The sequence below is a fragment of the Gymnodraco acuticeps genome, unplaced genomic scaffold (genome assembly GCF_902827175.1).
Source record: "Gymnodraco acuticeps unplaced genomic scaffold, fGymAcu1.1, whole genome shotgun sequence".
NCBI classification, from domain to species: Eukaryota; Metazoa; Chordata; class Actinopteri; order Perciformes; family Bathydraconidae; genus Gymnodraco; species Gymnodraco acuticeps.
The window spans coordinates 477,902-503,268 of record NW_022992223.1 but is presented as its reverse complement, the minus strand read 5'-3'; the positions used below and the strand labels follow the sequence as shown (position 1 = coordinate 503,268).

The window sequence follows — 25,367 nt, the reverse complement described above, 5'->3', positions numbered from 1 at the left end:
CATCCTTTTTGCCCATTTCTCTGCATATGTCGTCTGATTGGTAGATTCAGGTTGTCTTTTCGGTGGGAACAGTAAGTCAACAGGTAAACGTGGAGGACGACCATATAAGAGGAAGAATGGTGAAAAGCTGGTGGAATCATGCCTTGTGCAGTTGTAGGCGTGGACAACATGTGGAAGATGGTCTTTCCACTGATTCTTTTTTCCCTCTTCCAGGGTGCGCAACATCTGAAGGAGTGTGCGGTTTAGTCTCTCCACGGGGTTACCCTGTGGATGGTAGGGTGTCGTTCTTGAATGGCCAATACCAGCCAGCTGCTGTAACCTGTTGAACAAATTGTTCTCGAATTCCTTCCCCTGATCGTGGTGGAGCCTCTCAGGATATCCGAAGCGAGGAATAAAGTCTTGAAATATCTTGTCTGCTGCTGTTTTTCCAGATGTATTCCTTGTTGGATACACCTGAGCAAAGCGTGTGAAGTGGTCAACCACAACGAGGATGTACTCATAACCTTGACTTTGTTCCAGATGGAGGTAATCGATGCACACTAACTCGAATGGACTGCTTGTGGAGATGTGTCCCATAGGTGCTCTCTGTTGGAGATTAGGACGTTTCTGTTTAATACAGGCACATCTTTTGGTGACATAGTCCTCTATCTCAAGCTGCATGTTGGGCCAATAAAATCTTTCTCGGGCAAGATGGATTACCTTTTCGGCGCCAACATGACCCATGTCGTTGTGTAGAGTCTTTAGCACCAGTGGTTTCAGCTTCTCAGGAAGAACGAGCTGTCTGTGTTGTTCTGTTTGTCTGCAGAGGATCCCGTCATCAACCTCAAACTTATTCCATTCATACAGGAGTCTCTTTGTCTCTTTCCTCATGTTTCTTTTGTCTCTTTCATTTGGAGTCCAGTTTTGAATCTTTAAAGAGACAACTTCTGTGATGGCTGGGTCCTCTCGCTGTGCTGCAAGGATGTTTTCAGGGGTAACTGTTGAAACATTTTCAGGTGACAAAATATCTGCATTTCCACCATCAAGCTGTAAGGCTGCGACCAAAGGCACGTCACTCTCCTGAACAGCTTTGTTTCCTTGCCATATTGCAGACACAACCTCAGGTGACATCATCTTTGTGTGCTCTTTCATGCCATCCTGCAAGTTAACAGGGTACCTTGACAGAGTATCTGCATCTGCGTTCATCCTCGTTGGCCTGTACTTAATGTCGAAATGAAAGTCAGCTAGCTCACCAACCCATCTGTGTCCAACGGCATTTATTCTGGCTGTGCTGAGGACATAAGTCAAAGGGTTGTTATCTGTGAATACTGTAAATGTCGGGGCATAATACAAGTAGTCACGAAACTTGTCACAAATGGCCCACTTGAGAGCCAAGAACTCACGTTTACCGGAGTGCAGATGGTAGTTTCTCTCGGCAGGCGTCAGAGTTCTTGAGCCATACCCAATGACAGGCAACTTGTTGTCCTGACGCTGGTATAGCACTGCTCCTAAACCTTCATTGGACGCATCAGTGTGCAGTACGAATGGGAGATTAAAGTTTGGATAAGCTAGGATAGGTGGATGTGTTAGTTTGTCTACTAGCTTAGCTACAACATCCTGGTGTTCTGCTTTCCATATGATGGGTGTTTTTGATGGAAGCTGCCCTTTATCCCCTTTCCTAGCTATTCCTGTTCTTTTAGTGGTCTGGTTTTGGGTGTTTATTTTCCCTGTTTCGGTGGGATTCTGCAACAGTTCGAACAGAGGCTTAGCAATCCAAGAGAAGTCTTGGATGAAGGAGCGGTAATATCCCAAAAACCCCAGCAGCGCCTTGACGTCTCCAACTGTGTGAGGCTCTTTCTCTTCAAGCGCTCTCACTGCTGCCAAATCCTGTGGGTCGATATTGACTCCTTCTCCAGACACCAGTCGGCCAAGGTATGTTAGAGATTTGGAGGGATAACTGGTCCGCTTTTCAAATCTCCGCGCGTTCCTATGAAGCTGGTTATAATACAGGAAGGAATCCATATCTACAAAGTAACCGTTAACAATAATCTACTTTAATGGCAATATGACAATGCAATACAATCATTACAATACAACATGATATATTACAGTTATATTGTAATGCTTAAGGAGTAATGCCGGCTTACTCCTGCCCTGGTCCGCATACTGCAGAGCTACTTTCACCCGAGGGCAGCATGTGAAGAAGAGGCCGAACGCCAGGGATCCACCGGAGATATACCAGAGTAAGAAGGAGGGGTTTGGTGTTAGGTCAGCTGGTCATCTTTTCAGGTCATCTCATTGGGAGACGCAACTCTGGCCAGCAGGAAACCAAACAGGCTCACTTTCCAACAAAAGGTCTCAAGGCCTGCATACCTACACCTCCCCCACAGAGCAATAAAACCCTGTTTACTCCAACCAGCCCAGAATGTTTATAGCCATTTGTAGTCCTTACATTTATGAAAGGATAAAACAGAGAAATCAATATAAAACACAAACACAGGTATTGTTTGAACAGTATTCACTTAACTGCTACTATTGATAAGCACCAGAGAAACCCAAGGGACCTCTCTTAATATCACAAACACGGTAGCTAGATCTAAGTTGAATGCAAATCAGGACATGCTCTCACCTTCCCCCATCTTCCTTTGTCCTCAAAAACACATGTCAACAGGCCCCAAATGCAGCTCACAGTTTTACCCAAATTATTCTCATTTTAAGCTTATCCATAGTTTGCTAACAGGTAACGAACCTCTCGTTTAAACAAGTCGCACTTTGCTGGTCTCAGTTTGATGCCATGTTCTCTCATGCGACTGAGAACCTTTCTGAGGTGCTGAATGTGATCCTCAAAGGACGATGAGTAACACAGCACATCATCAAGGTATGGAGTACAGCATTCATCTCGGATCCCTTCCAGCACACCCTCCATACACCGCTGAGAAGCTACAGGTGCATTTGTCAAGCCAAATGGGATTCTGATCCATTCATACAACCCCCATGGTGTACTGAAAGCTGTGAGGTGTCTGGATTCCTCACTCACGAAACCTTGGTGATAAGCACTGCCTTGATCCAGTATGGAGAACCATGTGTTGCCCCTCAAACTGTCAAGCAGGTCTTGGATTCGTGGCAACGGATGTCGATCAGGAACAGTCTTTTGGTTCAGTCCTCTGAAGTCCACACACAGCCGCAGGCTCTGGTCCTTTTTCCGGACACAAACAACTGGGGAGGAATAAGAAGACACAGATTTGCGGATCCATCCTCTGTCCAGGAGATTCTGCACATAGTCCTTCACCTCCTTGTACAAGGGCTTGGGTATGGAGTTGTAGTTCTTTTGAACAGGTTTGTTGTCCACAACATTGATTTTCAGCTGTAAGCCAGGTATACAGCCTATGTCTCCCTCTCCTCTTGCAAACACATCCGACTCCTCGAACAGCATTTGTTGCGCAATCTCTTGCTGCTGTTGTGTAAGATGCTCTAAATTGACTGGAGGATGCCATTTTTCTTGTGTGTGGGACTTTGCTGAGCTGCCCATTCTGTCACTGGAGTCGTCGTTTGGTTCAACCTGTGCGACGCACAGGTACGTGTCACTGTTTGGCTGCTGTGAAGGTGAACAGAGATCAACCGCTGTGCTGTCAATAATTTCTTCTATACAGCCTAAGACGGTTCTTGGTGACAGGAAGATGTCATGCTTGGTGGAGTTGCATACTGGAATCTTAACAACTTTGGAAGCACCAGTGGGCACATCAACCAATGCAGGAAACAGTTCTAACCCCTCTGGTAGGACACTCTCTAAGATGGGTTCAAATAGCATTGTTCCTCCTTGTGGCCACAAACTTACTTTGCACTTTACTTCAAATACTTGACCACTTGGAACTGTAAGACCTCTTTTCCCCACCTTAATGGTGTTATTTACTGGCTTTTCTTGCTCTTGGGCCTCACTGATTACAGACACAATGGTTTCAGCTGTCTTTTGTCGGAGCTTTAATGCTTCTGCAAGTAAGTCACTTAGACTGACACTTCCTGGCTTTTCAAGACTCTCTAGAATTATCTCCTCTATCACATTAAACCCAAGCAATAAACCGTTAACACAGTTCTGACTCACAAGCATGGGTACATTAATGGCTACTTGACCATGTCTTGAACTTTTGATTTCAACCAGTATTTCAGTCCATCCATCATAAGGTACATTTGTCCCATTAGCTGCCGTTATTCTTAGTGGATCGTCTGGCAAGAGTTCTTCAAGTGACTGGATTTTGGCATTAGGTAAGTGTTTTTCTAGCCAGAATTTTTCCAGTATAGTAACCTGAGCTCCAGTATCGAGTAAAGTGTTTGTCTGCACACCATTGAGGTAACAGGTAAGCATACACCTTTTGCCAATTAGCTTTGCAACACGACTTCCTTGTCTTACTCTGTTTTTTAATGTTGACGGACTCTTATTAGTCGTAGCTGCATGGCTGATTACTGTGACAGGGGACTCTGGTTCTTGTTTAGTCACTGGTGGTCCCTCCCCAGTGACCATATCCCGTTTCCCACTGGCTTACTCTTTGACAGGCAGCCAACAGCTCTGTGGCCTTCCTGACCACACTTGAAACAGTGGTTGCAGCTTGCCGTACCTTGAGCCATGCATAGTTTGCATTTCCCCCTGGTGGTAGACTTGGGTGGATGCACAGTACTTACTGCATTGGCCTGTGTCAACTCTGGAGTGCTGGCTTTTGGTGTGAACGCCTTTTCTATTGATTTGGCTAAGGCTGAGACATGTGCTGTCAGTTCATATATAGCTGTGCGGTTTGCCTGGACTTCAGCTTGAGTCTGTAGAACGCTGGCTTGAACTTCAGCTGGAGGCTGGACTGTATGCTGTCTCTCCCCTTGTTGTGTGGCATTAACTGTGACTGTTTTGGATTTGTGTGTGTGACCTAGGCACACTCGTCTCTCACATTCTTCACCAACTGATTTTGTCATTATCTCTAAGATAAAATCATCAGTTACACTTGTGTTGCTCATGAGAGGTTTAAGGTCTCGTCTAACATATTCATATTTGTCACTTATTCCCTGATACAGTGAATGAAGAAATACTCCATGCACCAGTTTAGTGTCATACTGAAACTCTGAGCTACCTTGTTGGGAAGCAAATATTACTCTCTGTTTTAGCCCCATTACACGATACATGAACTGTTGTGGGCTTTCTTTGTCCTGTTGTTTTGTATTGCTAAGCTCCTGAAATAGCTCTACACTACTCTTATCTTGCAAATGTGCTCTGAGGAAATGCTTGAGCTCAGCTACAGTTAACCCATCTTTGGTCATCAGCATGTCTTTAAAGTTACCAGGCTTGATTATCTTCAAAACAGTGCGGATTACCTCTGCCTCACCGAAATTCTCAGATAACCCTTTGTTACGTTCCCTCTTTGCTAGGGGTAAGAAAGGGAAACGACACGACCAGTTTGTAATTGGTATTGGTTACCAGTGGGTTTATTTATGACGGCAACTGAACAAAACAATGATAAACACACGAACAGCCTGGACCAACAACGGACCAAACTGTTACGGGTTAACAACACAGGACTCCAAAAGAGAGTTGCACAGTATGGCTACAAAAGAAAGAACGTACCTCACTTCTAAAGTGGAACAAAACACTAAACAAAAGGAGACTGTGTGGAAACACAGCTGTTGCTGATCAACCGGTGCTAATCACCGGGGTCTAAGCAATATACACAAATGCTGATCTACAGGCGCTAAGCTAACCTGGGTCTAAGCTGTTTCACAATGTCACTAATCTAAATGCGGGTCTACAGGAGCTAAGCAACCTGGATCTACGCAACACACACACACACAAACCCTACTCTAAACACAGAATACCACGACACACTGCTAACCAGTGAGATCGCACAGAACCCTACAGAATATACTGCTAAGCAGTCTAACGAGGCACAGAAAATACACTGCTACACAGTCTAACAGAATCACAGGATGAAGGCTTTGTCACAAGTAGAGGGTTGAGGCATCTGTTACAAAATACAGGGCCTCCAGACAGATGTTCGTGCCCAGCCTTTATCCTCCTCCCCCGGATGACGTGGCAGCAGCGGACGGGGCTTGAGTGACGTCTATCCAATTCCCGCGAATGTTGCGAGGTCGGGACGGCCACTGACAGCATCGGAAGGCACAGCTCATTTGCATACACACAACGTTAAAGGCACAAGGTAGCAGCGGCTGTAACACCCTTCATCAATCTGCCTACACAGTGAGGTATAGCTAACATCAGAATCTGAGTCAGAAATGTGTCCACTGTGAATCTTAAATTCTCTACGTGGCAGTAAAGCAGCAACATCCGACAACTTAATCAAATTAGTTACCTGGCTGGTTACAACTGGTGACTTGTCTGCTTTAACATTCATTACTGAAGGTGTAGCTTGTGTTTCAGTCTCTGTATTTAACTCACGGTGCTCTTCTACAGCCTCTGACAGTTGCTGTAGTTCAGTGATGAGGTCGTTGAAGACTAACAGCCTTGACATGCCTTGGTCCTCTTGACTTGCCAACTGGTCACTTTTCAGAAAGTCTACAATGAAGTCATAGAGATCCACATCTGTTGCATCATCCCCTGGTAGCTCTTCTTCTGCCTCATCATCAATCGACGCTGCCAGCTTGTAGAGAACATCACTTTCGTTGAAGTTAATCAGCTCATGAAGCTGCCTCTGGATGTCCCTTCGCAGATCTTTTATAGCAGACATCTCTCAAATAGCAGGAGTTCAGCACGTTGTTTCAAATCTTGGTGTCAGGTTCATTTACGTATGCTGTCCTCAGGAAAAAAAAACATTACACATAACTATACATAACTGCCTAAAACAACGATTAGACATATCACACTCAATCACAACACACTCATAACACTTATACCCCTTATACTGGGACACTATGGTGTCATTTGAAGGACTTAGAACCCACCTGTATATGAAAAACACACGAGGCAGAAATGTTAGCTTGTTTGTAGCTCAACTGCAGGATTTAATCTGCAGGTTTCTGCCCTTGCAGGGTTCTAGATCCTCCCGAGTGGTATCGCCCTCAAGTGATCAGTCTGCCACACAGTTGCAATGTAATACAGTTGAATGACTTCTAAAGAGACAACAATAAAAAATATGGGGTTGACACTTTTTTAACTTAACTTATTTTTTTTTAACAATGAACTGGTTTAACCCTTTACAGATGCAATTAATATTATTATGAATATAGTTAGGTTCCACCTTCATGATTATGGATCTGTGAGTGAATTGTTTTCTAACGCGACCCTTTTATTTATATTAGGTCTTAAAGTTTTTGCATAAATTAGGGCGTGGCCACATTGAGTGACGGCTCTGTCAAGTGACTGCTGCTGTTAGCTTCTTGTCTCTCTGCTAGCTGCTCCGTGAAGCTACAGGGACTCTGCCTGCTCAGCTCATCCAGGGAACACAACTTGAAGCCGGCCGTGGTTGTTTGTTCTTCATGCTTATATATCGGACTATTGTGACTCGCTCTGCGGTTAAAACAGACGGTGCATGCATGCGGTTTTGCGGTAAGTGAAAATCGAGTACTTATTTATGTGTTAATGATTTTAATCGGATACGTAATTAATGTTAAGGCTTGGTTTAGTGTGTAAGCGAGTGGTAGCTACATCGGTGCTAACGATGCTCATAGTAGCCTACAAGTTAAAATCATAGACTGTAGCCTATATATAAAGGTTAAAACAAAATAGACAAGCGTTAAGTGGGATAATACTGTAGAACAAACGGCTTCTGTTTGAGGTTTGCGTAGGAACTGTATACATCGCTAAGGTTAATTTAAATTGGCTATGCTCAAGTATGTAGACAAGCTAACGTCGAAGTAGTGTATGTGAAATCAACCTCACAATAAGATGTGTGTATATTACAATTATTAATGTCATATCTCAAGATGATTAGTTAGATATTACAATATGGTTGGTTGAGCTGGAGTTCATTATTGAGCTTACATGTTAACGTCACAGTCATCTGAAGAACGAACCCAAACCTTGTTGTTTTTATTAATTGCATTACCAAATGGGTATCAAATAAACAGTAAGCATTGGTAACACAACTTCCAAAGTTACAGTAAAATAAAAAGGACCCTGACTCGGACAATACACAATCCAACATGTTCAACAGAAGAGAATAAGTTATATTGTTTGTACACATGGTACTTTACATATATATCTGTTTGTTTAAGGTGTCCAGGTGATGCAGACAGGCTGGACCAGAGAGTGAGAGACAGAACTGGACTCCTCACAGCAGTGAACTTCAGCACAGGTACAAAGACTCTTGTTTTCATACTGTACAAAGAATCAAGAAAGATATTGGCTTAAATGAATGAAGTATTGACTTTAATACACTGATATGTATTCCATTAAACAATACTAAATACTAGATCACCTACACATCAGTTAAGTTGAGGGGTTTTTCCATGCAAAAAGTTACATTTGAGATATTTAGCAATATGACTGTCAGCTTTCTAATTTAATGTATTGAAGGCAAAGATATTTAACACAGTGAGAACTGCTACTATTTATCTCTCAATATTGTCTGTAAAAAACGTGGTAAAAGTTATTCTTTCAGTGAGACAACAGATCAAGCTTCTACAGTTGCACTACATTTTGATAACAGTTCAATATTATTTTGATAATAACATATATTTCAATGTTGATGAACTTCATACTGTTCATTCATAATCCAATTGTCTTTATAGCTCACTGTTGAAATAAAAAAAAAACATTACAATTACAAAATAATTATATCTACAGCCCCTAAACACACAAACACACCGCTTTCATAAATAACACACTTGTTCTGCAATAATATGTTTTATGTTTCCTGTAATTTTTGTTAGGAAAGGAAGGACATGCCTGAAAGACACGACATTTTCTCCTTCTCTGAGGGTCAAGAAGAACATCCAAGAGGAACATTAAAAGCTGATGTTATGAGATTTTAAGACCAGTACAGGACATTCACTTAGAAACTACTTTTATTGTGAAAACACAGTCAGCTGATCGAATGCAGCTATTTCCACATCTACACTCCATCAGCTGGTTATTTATATTTGCCTCACTTTATGAGCATTACATCACCTGTGCCTTGTACCGCAGAGTTTGCAACATCTCAAATAAATGGGGCCAATCTTCAGTCAGATGTGAATGTGTAATCTAACATTTTCAGTAAGAATAATGGACAAAAGGAGTGCAAATACAAATACAATTGACTGAAATGTGAACCAAAAGTTAATCAAATGTTTTAAATAAAAAGCACATATGGACAGAAGGTGTAAACCTATTAAATGTATAAGTGAACACATTTAGTCAAATAAAGTGACAGACTAGGCCTGTGCAGTTGGTATCAGCTATGCCCAGCATGGGCTACTCCATCAGGCCTGGTCCTCCTCGCTGAGGAAAGACCCTCAGTCCTCTCCAAACCAACAGGCCGTCCATCACACGGAGGTTTCTCCCTGAAGTCTCTGCAGCTCTCTGGACACCAGGCTGTCTCAATCCATCCACACTGAATATGAGAGGGGGAAAATGAAAATAATAAATGCTTTAGACCAGTGTTTCTCAAACTTTTTCATACCAAGGACCACTTAACCAATAAAAAAACACTCGCGGACCACCTAACTCCACAAATATCCAAAAACACATCGTTTTTTACAAATCGCTTGAAAATGGTACAAACAAGTGGCCACATGTGTGATGAAGGTGTTTATGTGGGCTATATACCTATATATGAAACTTAAGCTCGCTCCATTGCGGCGATATTCCCGCGAGAGTGCGGAAAACTTAAATGTATTTATTTCAAATGTGACATTTTACCAATATACTCACGGACCACTAGGGGGCGCTCACGGACCACCAGTGGTCCGCGGACCACACTTTGAGAAGCACTGCTTTAGACAATAAGAAACATAAAGTTGACTGTTGAGTTGCTCCGTTTTTTTAGATTGTCAATACTATTACTGTATAACTAATATCTCAGGTTAAGATGCACATTCAAATAAAGATTGGTCTTTAAATACATGTTGTCTTTTGAATTGTTTGTCTAAAGTCAAGGATCTAGAACTGGTACTTAGTTTTAATGATACAGTCTGGTTATTATGCTGTTTGGAGGAGGCCTCACAGGTAAGAGCACTAACTTGCTACCATCACATGTACCTTAGCTTGACTTAAATGTATTAAACGTATAGTTAAGTGATATCAAAATACAAATAACTAATGTCATGCAAACATATTAATATTTTCTTGATTCTAGTGTTGAATTTAACACAATTGCATACAAACGTTAAGGGATTGTAAGATTCTGAAGTATTATGCTAAAAACTCAATAACTTAGATTATTATTGATAGTTATGCTGAATAGTTTCATATCCGCTTACCTTAGAAACGTAAAATGCCACGGCAGTGTGCAGATGGGGAGCATGTTAGCTTAGCTTGGTAGCTTCAGCTAGCTCTGGAACTTCCAGCTCGGTGGCAGCAGGTCCCGCCTCGGCTCCGCCTTTTTGCCCTTATTTGGAGCAGGCTGGAACAGGCGGGAGTTGAACTCTGATGTCACTGTCGAGCCGTTAGTGGCCGACTCTGCCTACTAAGGGCTTCTCTGCAACTCTGCAAAATCTTATGGGTGACGTCACGGACCCTACGTCCATTTATATATACAGTCTATGGCGGCAATCCAATCCGGCTAAACGGATTGATGACATTTTTGTATGCATTTTTTGTCAAAGCACTTAAGATATTCATTGCTATCGGGATGTTAAGAGCATTCCATGGAATATAACAAAAAGTGTATCTCGAGCCGGTTTCTGAAACGTACCTACCCCACCTTTAAACTTCTTCCTTTGGTTATATAAATCATTTCATCCTGTTTTATTATGTTACTTCTGATGAATTTAGGAAAAATCTACGTGCTCAAATAGACAAAGTTAGTCTAATATTCACTATGTTTCCTTTCTTTCCACTAGCAAGATTAACCAGTTTGTTAATGGGTCTGGATGCTGATAACAATCTGTGTTCTCTTCTCCTTAGTACATGGGAACCTGGTATGAGATAGAGAAGCTCCCCGCTCTGTTTGAAAAAGGAACATGTAACCAAGCCACATACAGTCTGCTGAGCGATGGGACCGTCAAAGTTCTCAACGCAGAGCTGCTGTAAGGATGGAGTCAAAAACTATATTTCAAACATTGTTTTTTAGCTAAAGGTTGCCTTTTGCATGGGAACAAGTATGGGTGTAATGCGTGTCTTTTACTCTCTCTATCTCCCTCTCTCCTCAGGTCTAATGGGAAGATGAATTCAATTGAGGGTGTTGCCAAAGTTAAAAACTCAATCCAACCTGCTATTCTGGATGTGAGCTTCTTCAAAGGTAAATATACTGTGGACAGTGGCGGCTGGTGGAAAATATTTTGGGTGGGGCTATGGAAATGGCTGTGACCTAACCATACTAGGGCGGTACGGGGGGATCCTCCCCCAGAATAATTCTTTGAGAAATGACCCCTTAAATTATGATTTCTGGTGATGTTAGAGGGGGGGGGGGAGGACTAATTGAGGCTTAAAAATATGAGATAATCCATAATCTTCAGTGTGGTTAGCTATGAATCTTCCAAAACTGTGAACACTGCTGCTTTGGGAACACTCAAATGATTTAATTCCCATTTAAAATCAGGAGACTAAATACGAAGTGTGTGTGTGTGTGTGTTACTTACTTACTTACTTACTTACTTACTTACTTACTTACTTACTTACTTACTAACCTACCAACCAACCAACCAACCAACCAACCAACCAACCAACCAACCAACCAACCAACCAACCAACCCCATTTCATTGCCCTCTCCCGGTTTCCTCCGGGGTCATATTTCTCCCGATTTCTGACAAAATCCGATTTACTCACGACTGTTTCCACTCTGACTTTAAAGGGCCCATTGCATGCTTTTCCGGTTATTACCCGTCTCCTTGTGTGTTATGAAGGTGTCCATGCATGTAAACAGTCTGCAAAGTCAAAACCCCTCAAAGTACACCCTGTAGGGCAGGGGTCGGCAACAGGCGGTCCGGATCCGGACCCAGACGCCGACCTATACGGACCCGGAGCTATAATCAATACATTAATATGGGATTTTTCGGCGCCTCCCGCTTTTTTAACGCTGATGTGGGTGACTTGTGTAATTCGTGGAGAACCGAAGAGTTTTGGGGGTGGGGAGTCCGTCCGTCAGTCCGATTGACGAACAACTTCTCACTTCAAAAAAGAAGAAGAAATCTAGACCGCAAAAATAATTAAACAAGCAACCTGTTTTTCCTGGCCAAGGACAGGTTCCTTGAACACAACACGAGCGTAACGTGTCTTCACGTGGTATATGTCTCGTCTGAAAGGAGTGCTCAGAGAGCACCGGAACCCCGCTCCAGCTCTTCAAATATTGCAGTACCCATAAGGAGCCGTACACATGCCGCAGTGTTTGCGTGGCTGTGTCTTTAGTTGTAAGCACAGTGGCGATCTGTTGTTATTAGCATCTGGTTAGCTAGCTATGCTAACGAATTTAAAGAGCTTTTCTACAACCAGGTGGAAGAGAGCTCTCTCCTGAGAGGCTCAAATAACCTCAGCTCAGTGAGGTTAAGGCACAACTTGATATGATCATTATAGTTATTAATGAGACTAAATGAAAAACAGGTATAAAATACTATATGACAGTAACAAAAAAAGTTGTTAAAAATAACAAGAATAGAGTTTAAAAGGGGAGTGATTTGTAAAATATCCAAAAACAAAAATATGCTTACAGTTCTGTTTCATCTGGGTGTTGAGAGATGTATCCATAGATCTCCTCATGTTGCTCTCAAAGTGTACTAGATTGATGCTTTTAACTTCAATATTTAAAAAAAAAATCTTCCCAGGGGAGCATGCTCCCGGACCCCCCTAGAGGAGGTTAGGTCCCCCCCCCCACTTAAATCATGTTCACATGGATAGGATACTAAATACATTTGCACACATCTTGTGTCCATATCTTTCTGTTTTGGTGGTCATGCCACACCGTGCACATGCATGCATACGTGAGTCATGGTGAGCTATCTGGATTGGTTGCTTTTTCTTTGCACTGCATGAAAGAAAGGCCAAATGAATGGGCTGTGATTTTAGTTTTTTTAAGCAGAGGTTGAGTTCAATAATTTGTACGACCCTCGGAGGATGTTGTAAAAATTGAAAGGAAAAAGGTTCCCCACCCCTGCCATATAATAGTCTATTGACTTGAAAAATATGTATGCTGTATATCTTGGTATATGTGTGCTACTGTTGGTGTTTTCAGCTAGCTGCCGACATAATGTAACTAAGCCAGGCTACCTTTCTTATGCTATTGCAGCACACGTTTTCTCCGTCACTTGGCATCAAAGCGCAGTTTCCACAACGGCACCTAAATAACAACAGTTGTAGGTACATCTGATGACATCTGAAATGTAAGACATATACTAGATAAAAACGTACCACAATGACACTGTTTGGTCTGCTCTAGTGAACGGCGAGGCAAGACTCGCGATTTGGTCTATTCTAGGATCGAACGGACTGGAGGTTCGAAATTGTATGCTCCATACGCCATTGTATGCTAAATGTAAGCTATCTATTTATCTATATAACTATCTATCGATTCTCAAATCTAGTATTGCTATGTTGCTAAGTACCCGCTAAACCACTTTACGGCAGATGTCAACAGGGGCAGAGCCTCTCTGGTGGTTGACTAATCAGAACAGAGTGGCAGAGCTGACCAATCGGAGCACACTGGACGCACAGGAGGGTGGGGGCAGGAACTCCATCGAGCCGTTTAGCACAGGGAGTGAAAACTCATACTATACAGAGATAATGTATGAGAAACCAATCTGAGTTTGGAAAATTGCACAGTATTTTTCTATTGTAATATCCCTCAACAATGGTATTATGATCAGTAGAAAGGACCATGCAATGGGACCTTTAATACAGCTACACCATTGTTTGGTTCTATTTCGTATATGGCTTCGCCCTCTAAGGCTATCGCTATTGGCTAATCCCCCTGCGCCCCCGCGCAGCACTGAAACACTTTTAGTCCACGCCCACCCGCAAGGTGGGCCCCACTCTCGGGCCTCCTTCCGGTATAAATAGGAAGGGGGCCCGGCAATCTGCTCCCTCTTTTCTTCAGCAACCAGCACAGTACTGAAGCACAGGAAATGTGAGTCATGAGCAACAACCGTGTCCGTGATTGTCCCTCATGTAAGACGGGGTATATCATGAGCTATGACCTACACGCGATATGCGAATCCTGCCTGGGGCCAGAGCACGCGGACGCGACTCTCAGCCAGCAGGTCGCGTGTTCGCATTGTGCCCGTCTCCCGTTAGCCGACAGGAAGCGAAGAGCGGACGCTCTGCTGCGGCTGAGGAGGACGATTGGCCCGTCCACAGGGACGACAGCCTGTCTCTGGGGCCGAGTGCTGGGCAGGAGTCGGACGACTCTTACCCCGTTTCCCTCCATGGCTCGCCATGCGGCTCTCCCCTCCCCCTCTCCCCCGGACGGGGGAGACGGTGTCGGAGCAAGGTACGGGTGTGGCGGCCGAGCACGTGGTCCCCTTCTCCGTTGCCACGGCGCTGCCGGCGTTGGGTGACATCATGCTGGAGCTGCCGGAGATCGGCAAGGCGGCAGCCTGCAGAGGTCTCCCCGTTCCCCCAGGACGGGAGAGGGTGGCTCTGGATGACATGGCCGGAGTTTTTTCCCGGGTTCAGACGGGCAGGAGTGACCCGATCTGGCCGCACTTCCCCGCCATTAGGAGGTACCAGGAGGGGGCTGCGGCGACCCCGAGGGCTCCGGTGGCCACCTTTGTTCCCTTCACTAAGGTGGAGGGTTTCCCAACCACCCCCGTTCTGGAGCCGAGCTTGACGGCGTTCTTTGGGGTTAAGCAGGCCAACTTGATCGCCGGACGGCGCCCTACGTTGGCCTCCCCCAGGGACCAGTATGTCGCCCGCCAGGCTGACCGGGCGCACCAGTGTGCGTTTCAGGCGTCTGCGGCGGCAAACAACATCGCGTTGCTAGCCAACTCGTTGGTTACGCTGGTGGAGCGATCCACCACCGTGGCTCCAGAGGAGGCGGAGGAGATCGGCAAGGCGGCCAGCACGGCACTCACGCCATGCGCATCCGTGGCTCTCTCCCAGGCGAGGATCTCTGCGTGGATGACGCAGATCCAGCGCCACCTCTGGCTGCAACAGGCGGCTGTTACAGAGCCAGCCAGGAAGGTCTTGCTGGACGCTTCGATCAGCAAGGCTGTTCGGACCCCAGTTTTTAGCCATGGTGGAGTCCATGAAGGCGGCAGCGGAGCAGGCGGATGATATCCGCCAGCACGTCGGCCGGCTCCAGCCGGCGGCAAAGCCTCAGCGGCAGCAGCAGCGGCCAACACGGCCACAGCGACAGGCAGAGAGACGCTCACAGCAACCGCAGCCTAGGCGTCAGACTCGTCCGTCGGCGGCGGCAGGGGCACGCGCCTCTGCCCCCCCCCACCAGTGGAGAGGGGGGGTCAAAGGGGAGTGAGGTACTCCCTTTCGTCGTCTGCTCCACGAGAGCCGCCGAAGAAGCAGAGCCGGCCTTGACGGTTTGGGGGGGGAGTGTGAAGGAAATAAAAAAGAAAGCTTATTTCCCAACCTTTTGTCTGAGTCATCAGTTTCAAATGTGTTTCACATATCCCCCACTCTGGGTGAACCAGCTGCCTATGACCTATCGGTTAATAGCCAGCAGGGTTCGTTACAAAAGCCTGCACATTTTAATCTATCGGTTAATAAGCTGCAGAGCGCAGTAACTACGCCAGCTGCCTCTAATCTGTTGATTAGTACGCAGCAGGGTTCGCTGCAGAGGCCTGGTGGTTATAACTTTTCGGTTATTAAACCACAGACCTCGCGGCATTCCTCTGTCCGAGATACGCCACCTACACACGGTCACAATAAGCCCATGAGCATGTGCGCCCGCTCTCAGAGTGTTTCTCGGAGTGGCAGCGCGTGTGTCTGATGGACAGATGGATGAGCAGAGGGTACACCCCCCCCCCCCCCCCCCCCACAGTTCAACGGGATACAGGAGACACGCCTGTCATCCCGAGAACAGTGTCTTGCGCTCCAAACAGAGCTACGGGAACTCCTGTTGAAAGAGGCTATTTCCAGGGTTCCCCAAGGGGAAGAAAATCAGGGGTATTACTCCCGCTATTTTCTTATCCCGAAAAAGACTGGGGGAATGAGACCCATCCTCGATCTGTCAGCTTTCAACAAGGCAATAATGAAAAGGCCTTTTCACATGCTGACGGTCAAAAGGGTGCTAGAGTGTGTTCACCAGGGAGACTGGTTCACCTCTATAGACCTAAAGGATGCATACTTCCACGTACCCATCATCCCACAACACAGGAAATTCCTGCGGTTTTCATTCCAGGGAATATCGTACCAGTACAACCGTCTGCCGTTCGGTTATTCCCTGGCTCCTCGCACCTTTTGAAAGTGTGTAGAGACGGCATTGCAGCCGCTACACAGAGGAGGGATGAGAGTACTGTTTTACCTGGACGACCTGCTGATGGCTCGCTCCAGGGAGGAAGTGGCTTTACAGACGGTACAACTTATATCGCATCTGTCAAAGCTGGGTTTCATGATAAACTGGAAAAAGAGCTGTCCTCTTCCCTCCCAGAGTATTGTTTACCTGGGTGTGGAATTGAACTCAGCCCGCATGAAAGCGCGACTCTCACGGCAGAGAGTGGAGACGCTGACAGCTCTCCTTCGACGCGTCACACCCCGCAGCGTGGTGATGCGGCTGCTCGGCATGATGGCAGCCGACCACGGGGTGATTCCCCTGGGTCTCCTTCACATGAGGAGACTCCAGAGGTGGTTTATTCGCCTACGCATCGACCCCGTGCGACAGAAGAGGCGCATGGTGGCCATCCCTCTGTCCGTGGGTTCAGACTTAACCTATTGGAAAAGTCCCCACGTCCTGTCAGAGGGTGTGGCCCTGGGCAGAGTTACGTCACACATCTCGGTGTTCACAGACGCATCTCTCTCAGGGTGGGGAGGAACGTGCATGTCGCAGGCAGTGGGGGGACAGTGGCCGGCTCACATGTCCTTCCACATAAACGTGCTGGAATTGATCTCCGTACGGAGAGTAATTCAGCATTTTGCCCCGTTGCTGCAGAATCAGCATGTATTGATTCGCACAGACAACAGACAACCGCGGCAGCCTACATCAATCGCCAAGGCGGTGTACGCTCAGCGCAGCTTCTGAACACAGCCAGACGGCTGTTGATCTGGGCGCGCGCACACTTGCTCTCCATCAGAGCACTATCTGTGCCCGGCGAATTGAACAAAGGGGCAGACCTCATGTCCAGAGGAGATCCTCGCCAGGAGGATTGGAGCCTCCATCTCGAGCTGATCGCCCAGGTTTGGAGCCGGTTCGGGAGGGCGAAGGTGGATCTGTTCGCCGAACGCGCAATGCGCCCTCTGGTTCTCCCTGTCAGCGCGGGACCACCCCCCCCTGGGGGTGGACGCGTTCGCACATCGTCCATGGCCCAGGGGACTGCTGTACGCTTTCCCACCAGTCCCGCTGATTCCTCGGTTCCTGGACCGAGTGCAGGAGGAGCGGCTGTCAGTGATCCTAATTGCCCCGGAGCGCACGGGAGCTTCCTGGTTTCCATGCCTACAGCGTACGCTGTCAGGCAGGCCGTGGGAAATTCCATGGCGCGGGGACGCTCTCTCGCAGGTGGAGGGAGCGATCTACAGTCACCCAGTGATAGGCCAGCACTTATGGGCATGGCCCCTGAACGGGAACACTTAGATAGGTTGGGTCTCTCTCAAGATGTTGGACGCACCATTCAGGGAGCCAGGGCGTCTACCAGAGCATCCTACACAGCCAAGTGGACAGCGTTCCAGCGTTGGTGTGTAGAAAGAAGCCTGGACCCCACTACGTGCCCCCTGCCTCACGTGCTGTCATTCCTCCAGCTGTTCAATCAAGGTATGCGGCTGCTATATCATCTTGTCACGTGGGTTTCGGAGCCGGGACGTTGTTCAGTCACCCCCTGACGAAACGTTTTCTGCAAGGGGTACGAAGACTCAGACCGGTATCACGCGCACTGGCGCCTCAGTGGGATTTGGCTTTGGTGTTACGAGCACTAAGCAAAGCCCCATTTGAACCTTTAGAGCAGGTTCCCCTTAAAATGTTATCAGCCAAAGTAGTACTGCTTTTGGCTCTAACATCAGCAAAAAGGGTGAGTGATTTATCCGCTCTCTCTGTGGCCCCGTCATGCCTCCGGATCCAAGGAGATGGCAGTTCGGCTGTGCTGCGTCCTTACCCAGCCTTTATGCCAAAGGTCATCACAAGCTCTTTTAGGTCAAGAGTGATCACCCTGGATGGTTTTTTTCCGCCTCCTCATAAATCGGAGGGAGGAAGAAGCCACTTCTCATCCCCTCTGTCCTGTGCGCGCGCTGTCTTGCTATGTGGCGCGCACGGCGGCCTGGCGCCGTTCTCAGCGCCTGTTTGTGCATTATAGAGAGCGCTCGATCGGGCAACCTCTGTCTGCACAACGGCTGTCACACTGGCTGTGTGAGGCTGTGTCACAGGCATATGTCTCCTCTGGGGTGGAGTCCCCGGAGAATATCAAGGCGCACTCCACGAAAGGAATTTCCTACTCTACGGCTTTGCACGGAGGAATGTCAGTGGAAGATATTTGCACTGCTGCATCTTGGTCTTCCCCCTGTTCATTTATTCATTTTTATTTGAGAGATGTCTCCCATTCCTCTCTGACGCACCCTGTACTGGGTGTCCTGTCGGAGTGAGTGACGTCAGGGATCCAGCTGTGTGCCTCTCTCCTGCCTTTCGGCACGCGGAGAGCGGCCCCGTTATCCCTCTTATAGGGGGAGGTTCCTTTTTCCTCTGACACACTTTGTACGGAGGAGTGCCTGGTCAGAGTGAGTGACGTCAGGGATCCAGATGGGCGCTTTCCTACCTGTCTGATACGCAGAGAGCTGCTGTTACCCCTCTATGATCGCTGGACAAGGTGGGACCTTCGTCTCTACTTTTTCATAGCGGCCGGTATGTATTGTTCCCAGCCTTCACCCCGTCGGGAAGATAGGCATGTTTTGCTATGTTCCAGGGACGGTGATGCGCCATTACGCATGGCACATCAGGCAGGGGGGTGTTATTGAGCAGGTGTGTCTGTGCTTCTAGTGCCGGGCGGACCCAGTGGGGCGCAGACTAACTCATGCTTCGCCCTTAACCCAATAGCGATAGCCTTTGAGGGTGAAGCCATATACGAAATAGAACTGAGGTTACCTACTGTAACCCAGCTTCTATGAGTAAATGGCGCAGCCCTCTAAGTGTGGGGCCCCACTGGCTCTACGAATAGCTGAAGAAAAGTTATTTTGTATGGGAGCAGTTTGCCGGGCCCCCTTCCTATTTATACCGGAAGGAGGCCCGAGGGTGGGGCCCACCTTGCGGGTGGGCGTGGACTAAAAGTGTTTCAGTGCTGCGCGGGGCGCAGGGGGATTACCCAATAGCGATAGCCTTAGAGGTAGTGTTAATTTCGTCAGCTATTTTTTTATTTAGTTTTAGTCTTAGTCCTGTGTTAAATTTCCTTTTTAGTTTTAGTCATATTTAGTCACCTTCATCCTGTTTTTATTTAGTCAAGTTTTAGTCGACTAAAAGTCTGAGCATTTTAGTCTTATTTTAGTCGACTAAAACAGTAAACATTTTAATCAAGATTTTGTCAACTAAAAGTCTGAGCATTTTAGTCTTATTTTAGTCAAAGAAAACTACTTTTTGTCAATGAAAACGGTTGAGTCTTTTTTAGTCATCAGATTATATAGAACATTTCAGTCAACTAATCTAGCCAAAACCAATAATTTGTCATTTTAGTCAAACTTATTTCACAATAAGATTATATCTTGTCCTTATTTGATGAAAAACACAGGTTGAATGATTAAGAATGCAGCTTTGCAGAGAGTATCTGGTCAGGTTTGTGGTGTTTTTACCAGCTGTGTTATGGCCACATTGCTTCCCTTCTGATGAAACAATGCATTCGCTTTTTTTCTCCGCCTCATTGTAGCGAAAATGGGCACAAATATCACATCGTTTCTTTCTCCCAAGCAGTGGTGGGCCTGGTGGCTTTAGACTTTTTCGTTGTCAGTCATTTTGACGGACAGGATCGTAACATTTCCGTCATAATCCATTACTATTCGTCGAGTGCACAATTTATCAATCACTCTCGCTGACGGGGGGGTATTCGGTTAACGCGAGTGCGACCACTGCTCCCAAGCCCTGTTGTTGCCATTTTATTTTCTGTTAAATAAGGTTAGTTAGACCATGAGTTAGACCCGAGTCTTCCTGACAGTTCACAGTGTGCCGCTGCCCGGTGTAATTCAAATGTACCGCCGCGCGCAGCACAGACACACAGGGGTTACAGTAGGTAACCTCAGTTTCCATGGTAGCGCGTCTCTTTAGCAGCGCGCACCACTCAAATTCTGAGAGGGTGAGGAAGATGAAAACTGAACAAGAATCGACAAATCGACCCTCTGCTCACTCCTTTCCTGTCAAATACAGGTCCAGCCCACACATATGCTCCATGGTGCTACAGGCATTGCCCTTACAACTACAATAAGCATGTAAATGTTAATCTACAGCTCCGGCGATCCACTAGCACCGGAGTCTCCACCTGCAGACGCAGCCATCCTCATCAACTGCTGTAGTGTCACCTTGGATACGAGTCCAAACAACTCACAGACACACAGGCCAGGGCGCTGACAGGGCGCCCTTTGAGCATCAGATCTGACTACGCTGATTGGCTGAAATTATGTTTCGGCGGCATAGTTTACAGATAGCAACAGTCAGCTTGTTAGCTGCTGCTGCTCTGGCTGAGGGCTCCTTTCTACCGCACGGACGAGAGGCGTCGAACACTAACAGCCTGAGACACAAACTGGCTGAACTCAGGCAGCTATTCATGAACGGTAAGGCAAGCATATTATGCTTTTCTGAGACCAAATTGGACAATTCCATTACAGATTCAGAGATTGAAATTGAAGATTATCTTGTAGTGAGAAGGGACAGGAACGTGAATGGAGGTGGTGTCTGCATGTACATACATAAAGACACCAATTTCAAAAACCGTACTGACCTGCATCATGAAAATATTGAATCTGTGTGGGTTGAAATTCTTTTTGACAATGCTAAATCTGTAATAGTCGGGACAATCTATAGACCACCGGAACAGAGTGACTTTTATGATACATTAGATGGGTGTTTGGCTGATGTGGGGGATGTAGAGACAATTATTATTGGAGACTGGAACACGGATATGCAACGTAAAGACACGTCCGTCTTCAAGTCCTTCAGTAGGATTTGTGATCTGCACGGCTTCAGCCAGCTAAATCACCCAACCCACCCGGGTATGTGAAACAACACAAACTACCATTGATCTCATTCTGACCTCTGACAAGTCCAGGATCTCCAGTAAAGGGGTTATAGCATGCGGGTTAAGTGATCATTATATGATATTCTGTACCCGCAAAAAGCTAAAACAAAGGGCCGGCTGTCACAAAACAGTCATATCTAGAGACCTCAAAAACTATCTAGCGAGGCCTTTAACCTAGAACTGGAGAGCCTGGACTGGTCAGATGAGCTCAGTGGTACACAAGTTGAAGAAACATGGCTTGGTTTCAAAAACAAATTCTCTGCAATACTCAATGATTTGGCCCCCCTAAGAACAACCAGGATAAAAAATCGCGCTGAGCCGTGGATGCACTCCGGCATACTGACCGCCATGAAAACCAGAGACAAAAAATGCTCTGAGTTTCATAAAAGTCAGTCAATGCTTTCCAAAAGCACGAGCAGTGAACTCCAGGCCCACGTGACTGAACTCAAAATTGAAAGAAACAGACTAAGAAATGACGTAAGCTCCATGATCAAAACTGCCAAAAAGAATTTCATCAATGTCAAAACTGAGGAAAACAAAAATAAACCCTGTGAACTTTGGAAATTACTCAATAACCAGCTTGGCTGCAGTAAAAAACTCAAAACGAGATTTTCTAACTTAAACATAAAGACAGATAACAGGCTCATCACAGACAAACTAGATGTGGCCAAGTACTTGAACATTTTTTTCACAAACATAGCCACAACTCTTGTAAATAAATTACCCTCCCACTCAGGGATTTTTGGAGTAGATCACATCATGACCTACTACAAAAACCTAGGGGTACGCAAAGATGATTTCAGTCTAGCAAGGGTAACAACAGCAGAGGTACTCATTAAACTGAGCGCCCTCCAACCTAACAAGGCCACTGGCCACGACAATATCCCCTACAAATTCCTCAGAGACACAGCAACCGCCATCTCACCAGTCATAGCTCACATAATTAACCTCTCCATAAAACAGGGAAAAGTACCCAAAGACTTCAAAATTGCAAGAGTAACCCCCCTGCACAAAAAGGGCAGCAAATTAGACCCAGGCAACTACCGCCCTGTTTCTATACTTACCTCGATCTCGAAAGTCATGGAAAAAATAGTATATGAACAGGTCGAAAAGTACCTCGCGGAAAATAAACTAATCTATGAATTTCAATCTGGCTTTAGAACATCCCACTTCACTGACACATGCCTTCTTTATTTGAGCGACCACATCAAACAAGAGGTGGACGAGGGCAAGTACTGCGGCATGGTGATGCTGGACCTACAAAAGGCTTTCGACATTGTCAATCACCCCATTCTGATTGACAAGCTAAAAGCAATTGGTTTTGATAAACTATCGGTGAGCTGGATGCAATCCTACCTGGAGGGGAGAGAACAGATGGTGGAGGTAAACGGTACTCTGTCCCCCCCCCCCTCCCAGTGAGCTGTGGTGTTCCACAAGGAAGCATATTAGGTCCGTTACTGTTCCTAATTTATGTAAACAACATGTCATCAGCATGTGACTGCAACTTGTTCCTGTTCGCGGACGACTCAGCCCTGCTGGTCTCTGACAGGAACAGGTTGCAGGTTGAAAAAACCCTCAGCTCCAAGCTCGGCAGAATCTGCACCTGGCTCGCCGATAATAAATTATCATTACACCTGGGTAAAACAGAGTCCATTCTCTTCGGTTCGAAACATAATCTCAGCAAATCCGACGACTTCTCAGTTGCAGTGGGCGACATTATTGTCACAAGTAAGAAGGAAATTACATACTTAGGATCTATTCTTGAGGCAAACCTCTCCTGTGACAAAATGGCATCCAATGTAATAAAAAAAGTAAATCAAAGAACTAGATTCCTATACCGGATCTCCTCTCTGGTAAACAAAAACACCCTGAAAACTCTGGCAGGAGCACTCATTCAAGGGTACTATGACTATGCTTGCACGTCATGGTACCATAGCACCTCCAAGGCGCTAAAAATAAAACTTCAAACATCGCAAAATAAACTGGTCAGACTACTGCTTGACCTTTCATCTAGAACCCACCTCACCTCTGCCCACTTTGACAACCTAGGATGGCTTAGAGTAGACGACAGAGTACAGCTACTTGCAATGGGCCTGGTCTACAAGATCCACTACACCTCTATGGTACCCATGTACATGTCAACATTCTTCCCAAAGGTCAAGGAATACCATGATCATAACACCAGAGGAAGCTCCACAAATCATGTGAAACCCAGATTTGGCACAAAAAAGGGGGAATACACGTTTCGCAATTATGCCACATCAAGGTGGAACGCTCTTCCCACAACTGTAAAGGAAAGTAAAACTATACTTACCTTCAAAACCTCTCTTAAAGAGCACCTTCGGGGGAGAGCATTGCAAAACTGGCCCCGGTAATGGTACAAATCTCAACCTGTCGTTCAATGGACAGCTTCCCCCCCCCCCATCTATGTATATACTCACATTTTAGACTCTGTTACTAACTGTATATCTGTAGACTTGGTATGTCTTAAATGTCCGGTTAGGATGTATTAGAACGAAATCTAAAATGAAAATTGTAAACAAGCAATCTGTATGTAAAAAAACCACCTGTATGTAAATTGTAAATAAGCCATCTGTATGTCAAATATGTCTTATATGTCTTAAATGACATGATGAATTGGAAATAGGGGACCCTGATGTAAACAAGACGAAAGTCTTTCTCTGGTCTGCATCCCCTTAACAATTGTATGTTTTGAGCTGTACTGTACTGTACCCAATATAGAAGCTGTTAATAAACTTTTCAATCAATCAATCAAGAGGGTAATGATACACGCTGTGGCCAGGCAGGAAACATGTGACTTATAAGTAACTTTAGACATCGTAAAACAATTTTAAACGAGATTTTATTGTAGATTATACATTTTACTGATACCAACTATATAATATTTACCTTGTTCATTAAAAATAAAAAATAAAAAAATATTTTATTTTTAAATATATTTTTATTTTTATTTTTAATGACAATCAAACATGTGGGAAGAGGGGGGGCGGCACCCTTAGTGCCCCTATGGGCCGGCCGCCATGTGTTTTGTTTTAGTTTTTAAAGGAGCCTGTTCGTGTGAATTACAGGGGAAAAACTAAAAGTATAGCATGTCAAAACTAAAACCCAGAAATGAGTTAGCATTTGACGATCCGGTTCCCTCGACTGTTTTTGAATGTGTTTTTGTTTAGAAGCCTGAAACTAGTTAGGTTAAGGTGGATTTTGTTCTGTGACATAAGAGAGGTCAGTAAATGCCTTACTGTTGAATTTTAAAATGGCGGTTGCTAACAAGTTTCTAAATGAAACTACTAATCGTCATCACATGTAAGTTTGATGTGTGTTTTGCACAGATTTTAGTATTTCAAAATGCAATAGTTTTTTGTCAATGGAGGCTTGTGGGGCCAACTTCCAGGTTACAAAAATGCGTCATCACTGTCCCACTTTACAGGAGGACCTTACATAACTTTAATTCTGTCCATGTCTGTGTGCAGGAGTTCGCAATAAATATATTTTATGTCATTGTCGAGGACAATCATTCTGTTCATAAAATGAAGGTTTAACAGGTTAAGAGTTATAATTTTATTTTATTTCAAATATGAACAAAAAGAAATACAAGCAAATAATTTATATGAACTGTCTTTTCTCACCAGGAATAAATAAATGACAGAGAAACATATTCAGTCTAATGCTAAAACTAAAAATGGTTTACATTAAGACCATTGATCTTGTTCTTTTGCATTTCTCTAACAGGTCTTCTCTTTCATTCTTCAGCCAAGATAAATGAAAGACCCATCATTGGTAAGTTATAAATGCCTTGTTTATGGGAATGTTACATTACGATAAGTTACATTTTGATTGGGGAAAGCAGGTCCTATCCAGACGTGCATTATTGTGAAAGAATAAGTAAATGCATTGATAGTTATTTCTAAACGACTCCCACTTCCATGTTAGATTT

At 45.3% G+C, this 25,367-nt stretch overlaps 1 protein-coding gene across 5 annotated transcripts in view; it reads left to right on the top strand.

Moving 5' to 3' along the window:
- The window catches only part of LOC117539777 (gamma-glutamyl hydrolase-like), a 34,756-nt gene that overhangs the window by 4,786 nt on the left and 4,603 nt on the right, over positions 1-25,367 (top strand). For 2 of the 5 annotated variants that reach the window (XM_034206087.1, XM_034206083.1), the window contains exons 4-6: positions 11,018-11,139; positions 11,263-11,351; positions 25,163-25,210. In XM_034206087.1, the coding sequence (XP_034061978.1) occupies positions 11,018-11,139; positions 11,263-11,351; positions 25,163-25,210 (259 nt within the window). Of the gene's footprint in view, positions 1-11,017; positions 11,140-11,262; positions 11,352-20,778; positions 20,949-25,162; positions 25,211-25,367 lie in introns of those variants that run through there. The other 3 variants (XM_034206084.1, XM_034206086.1, XM_034206085.1) reach the window with 3 other exon arrangements.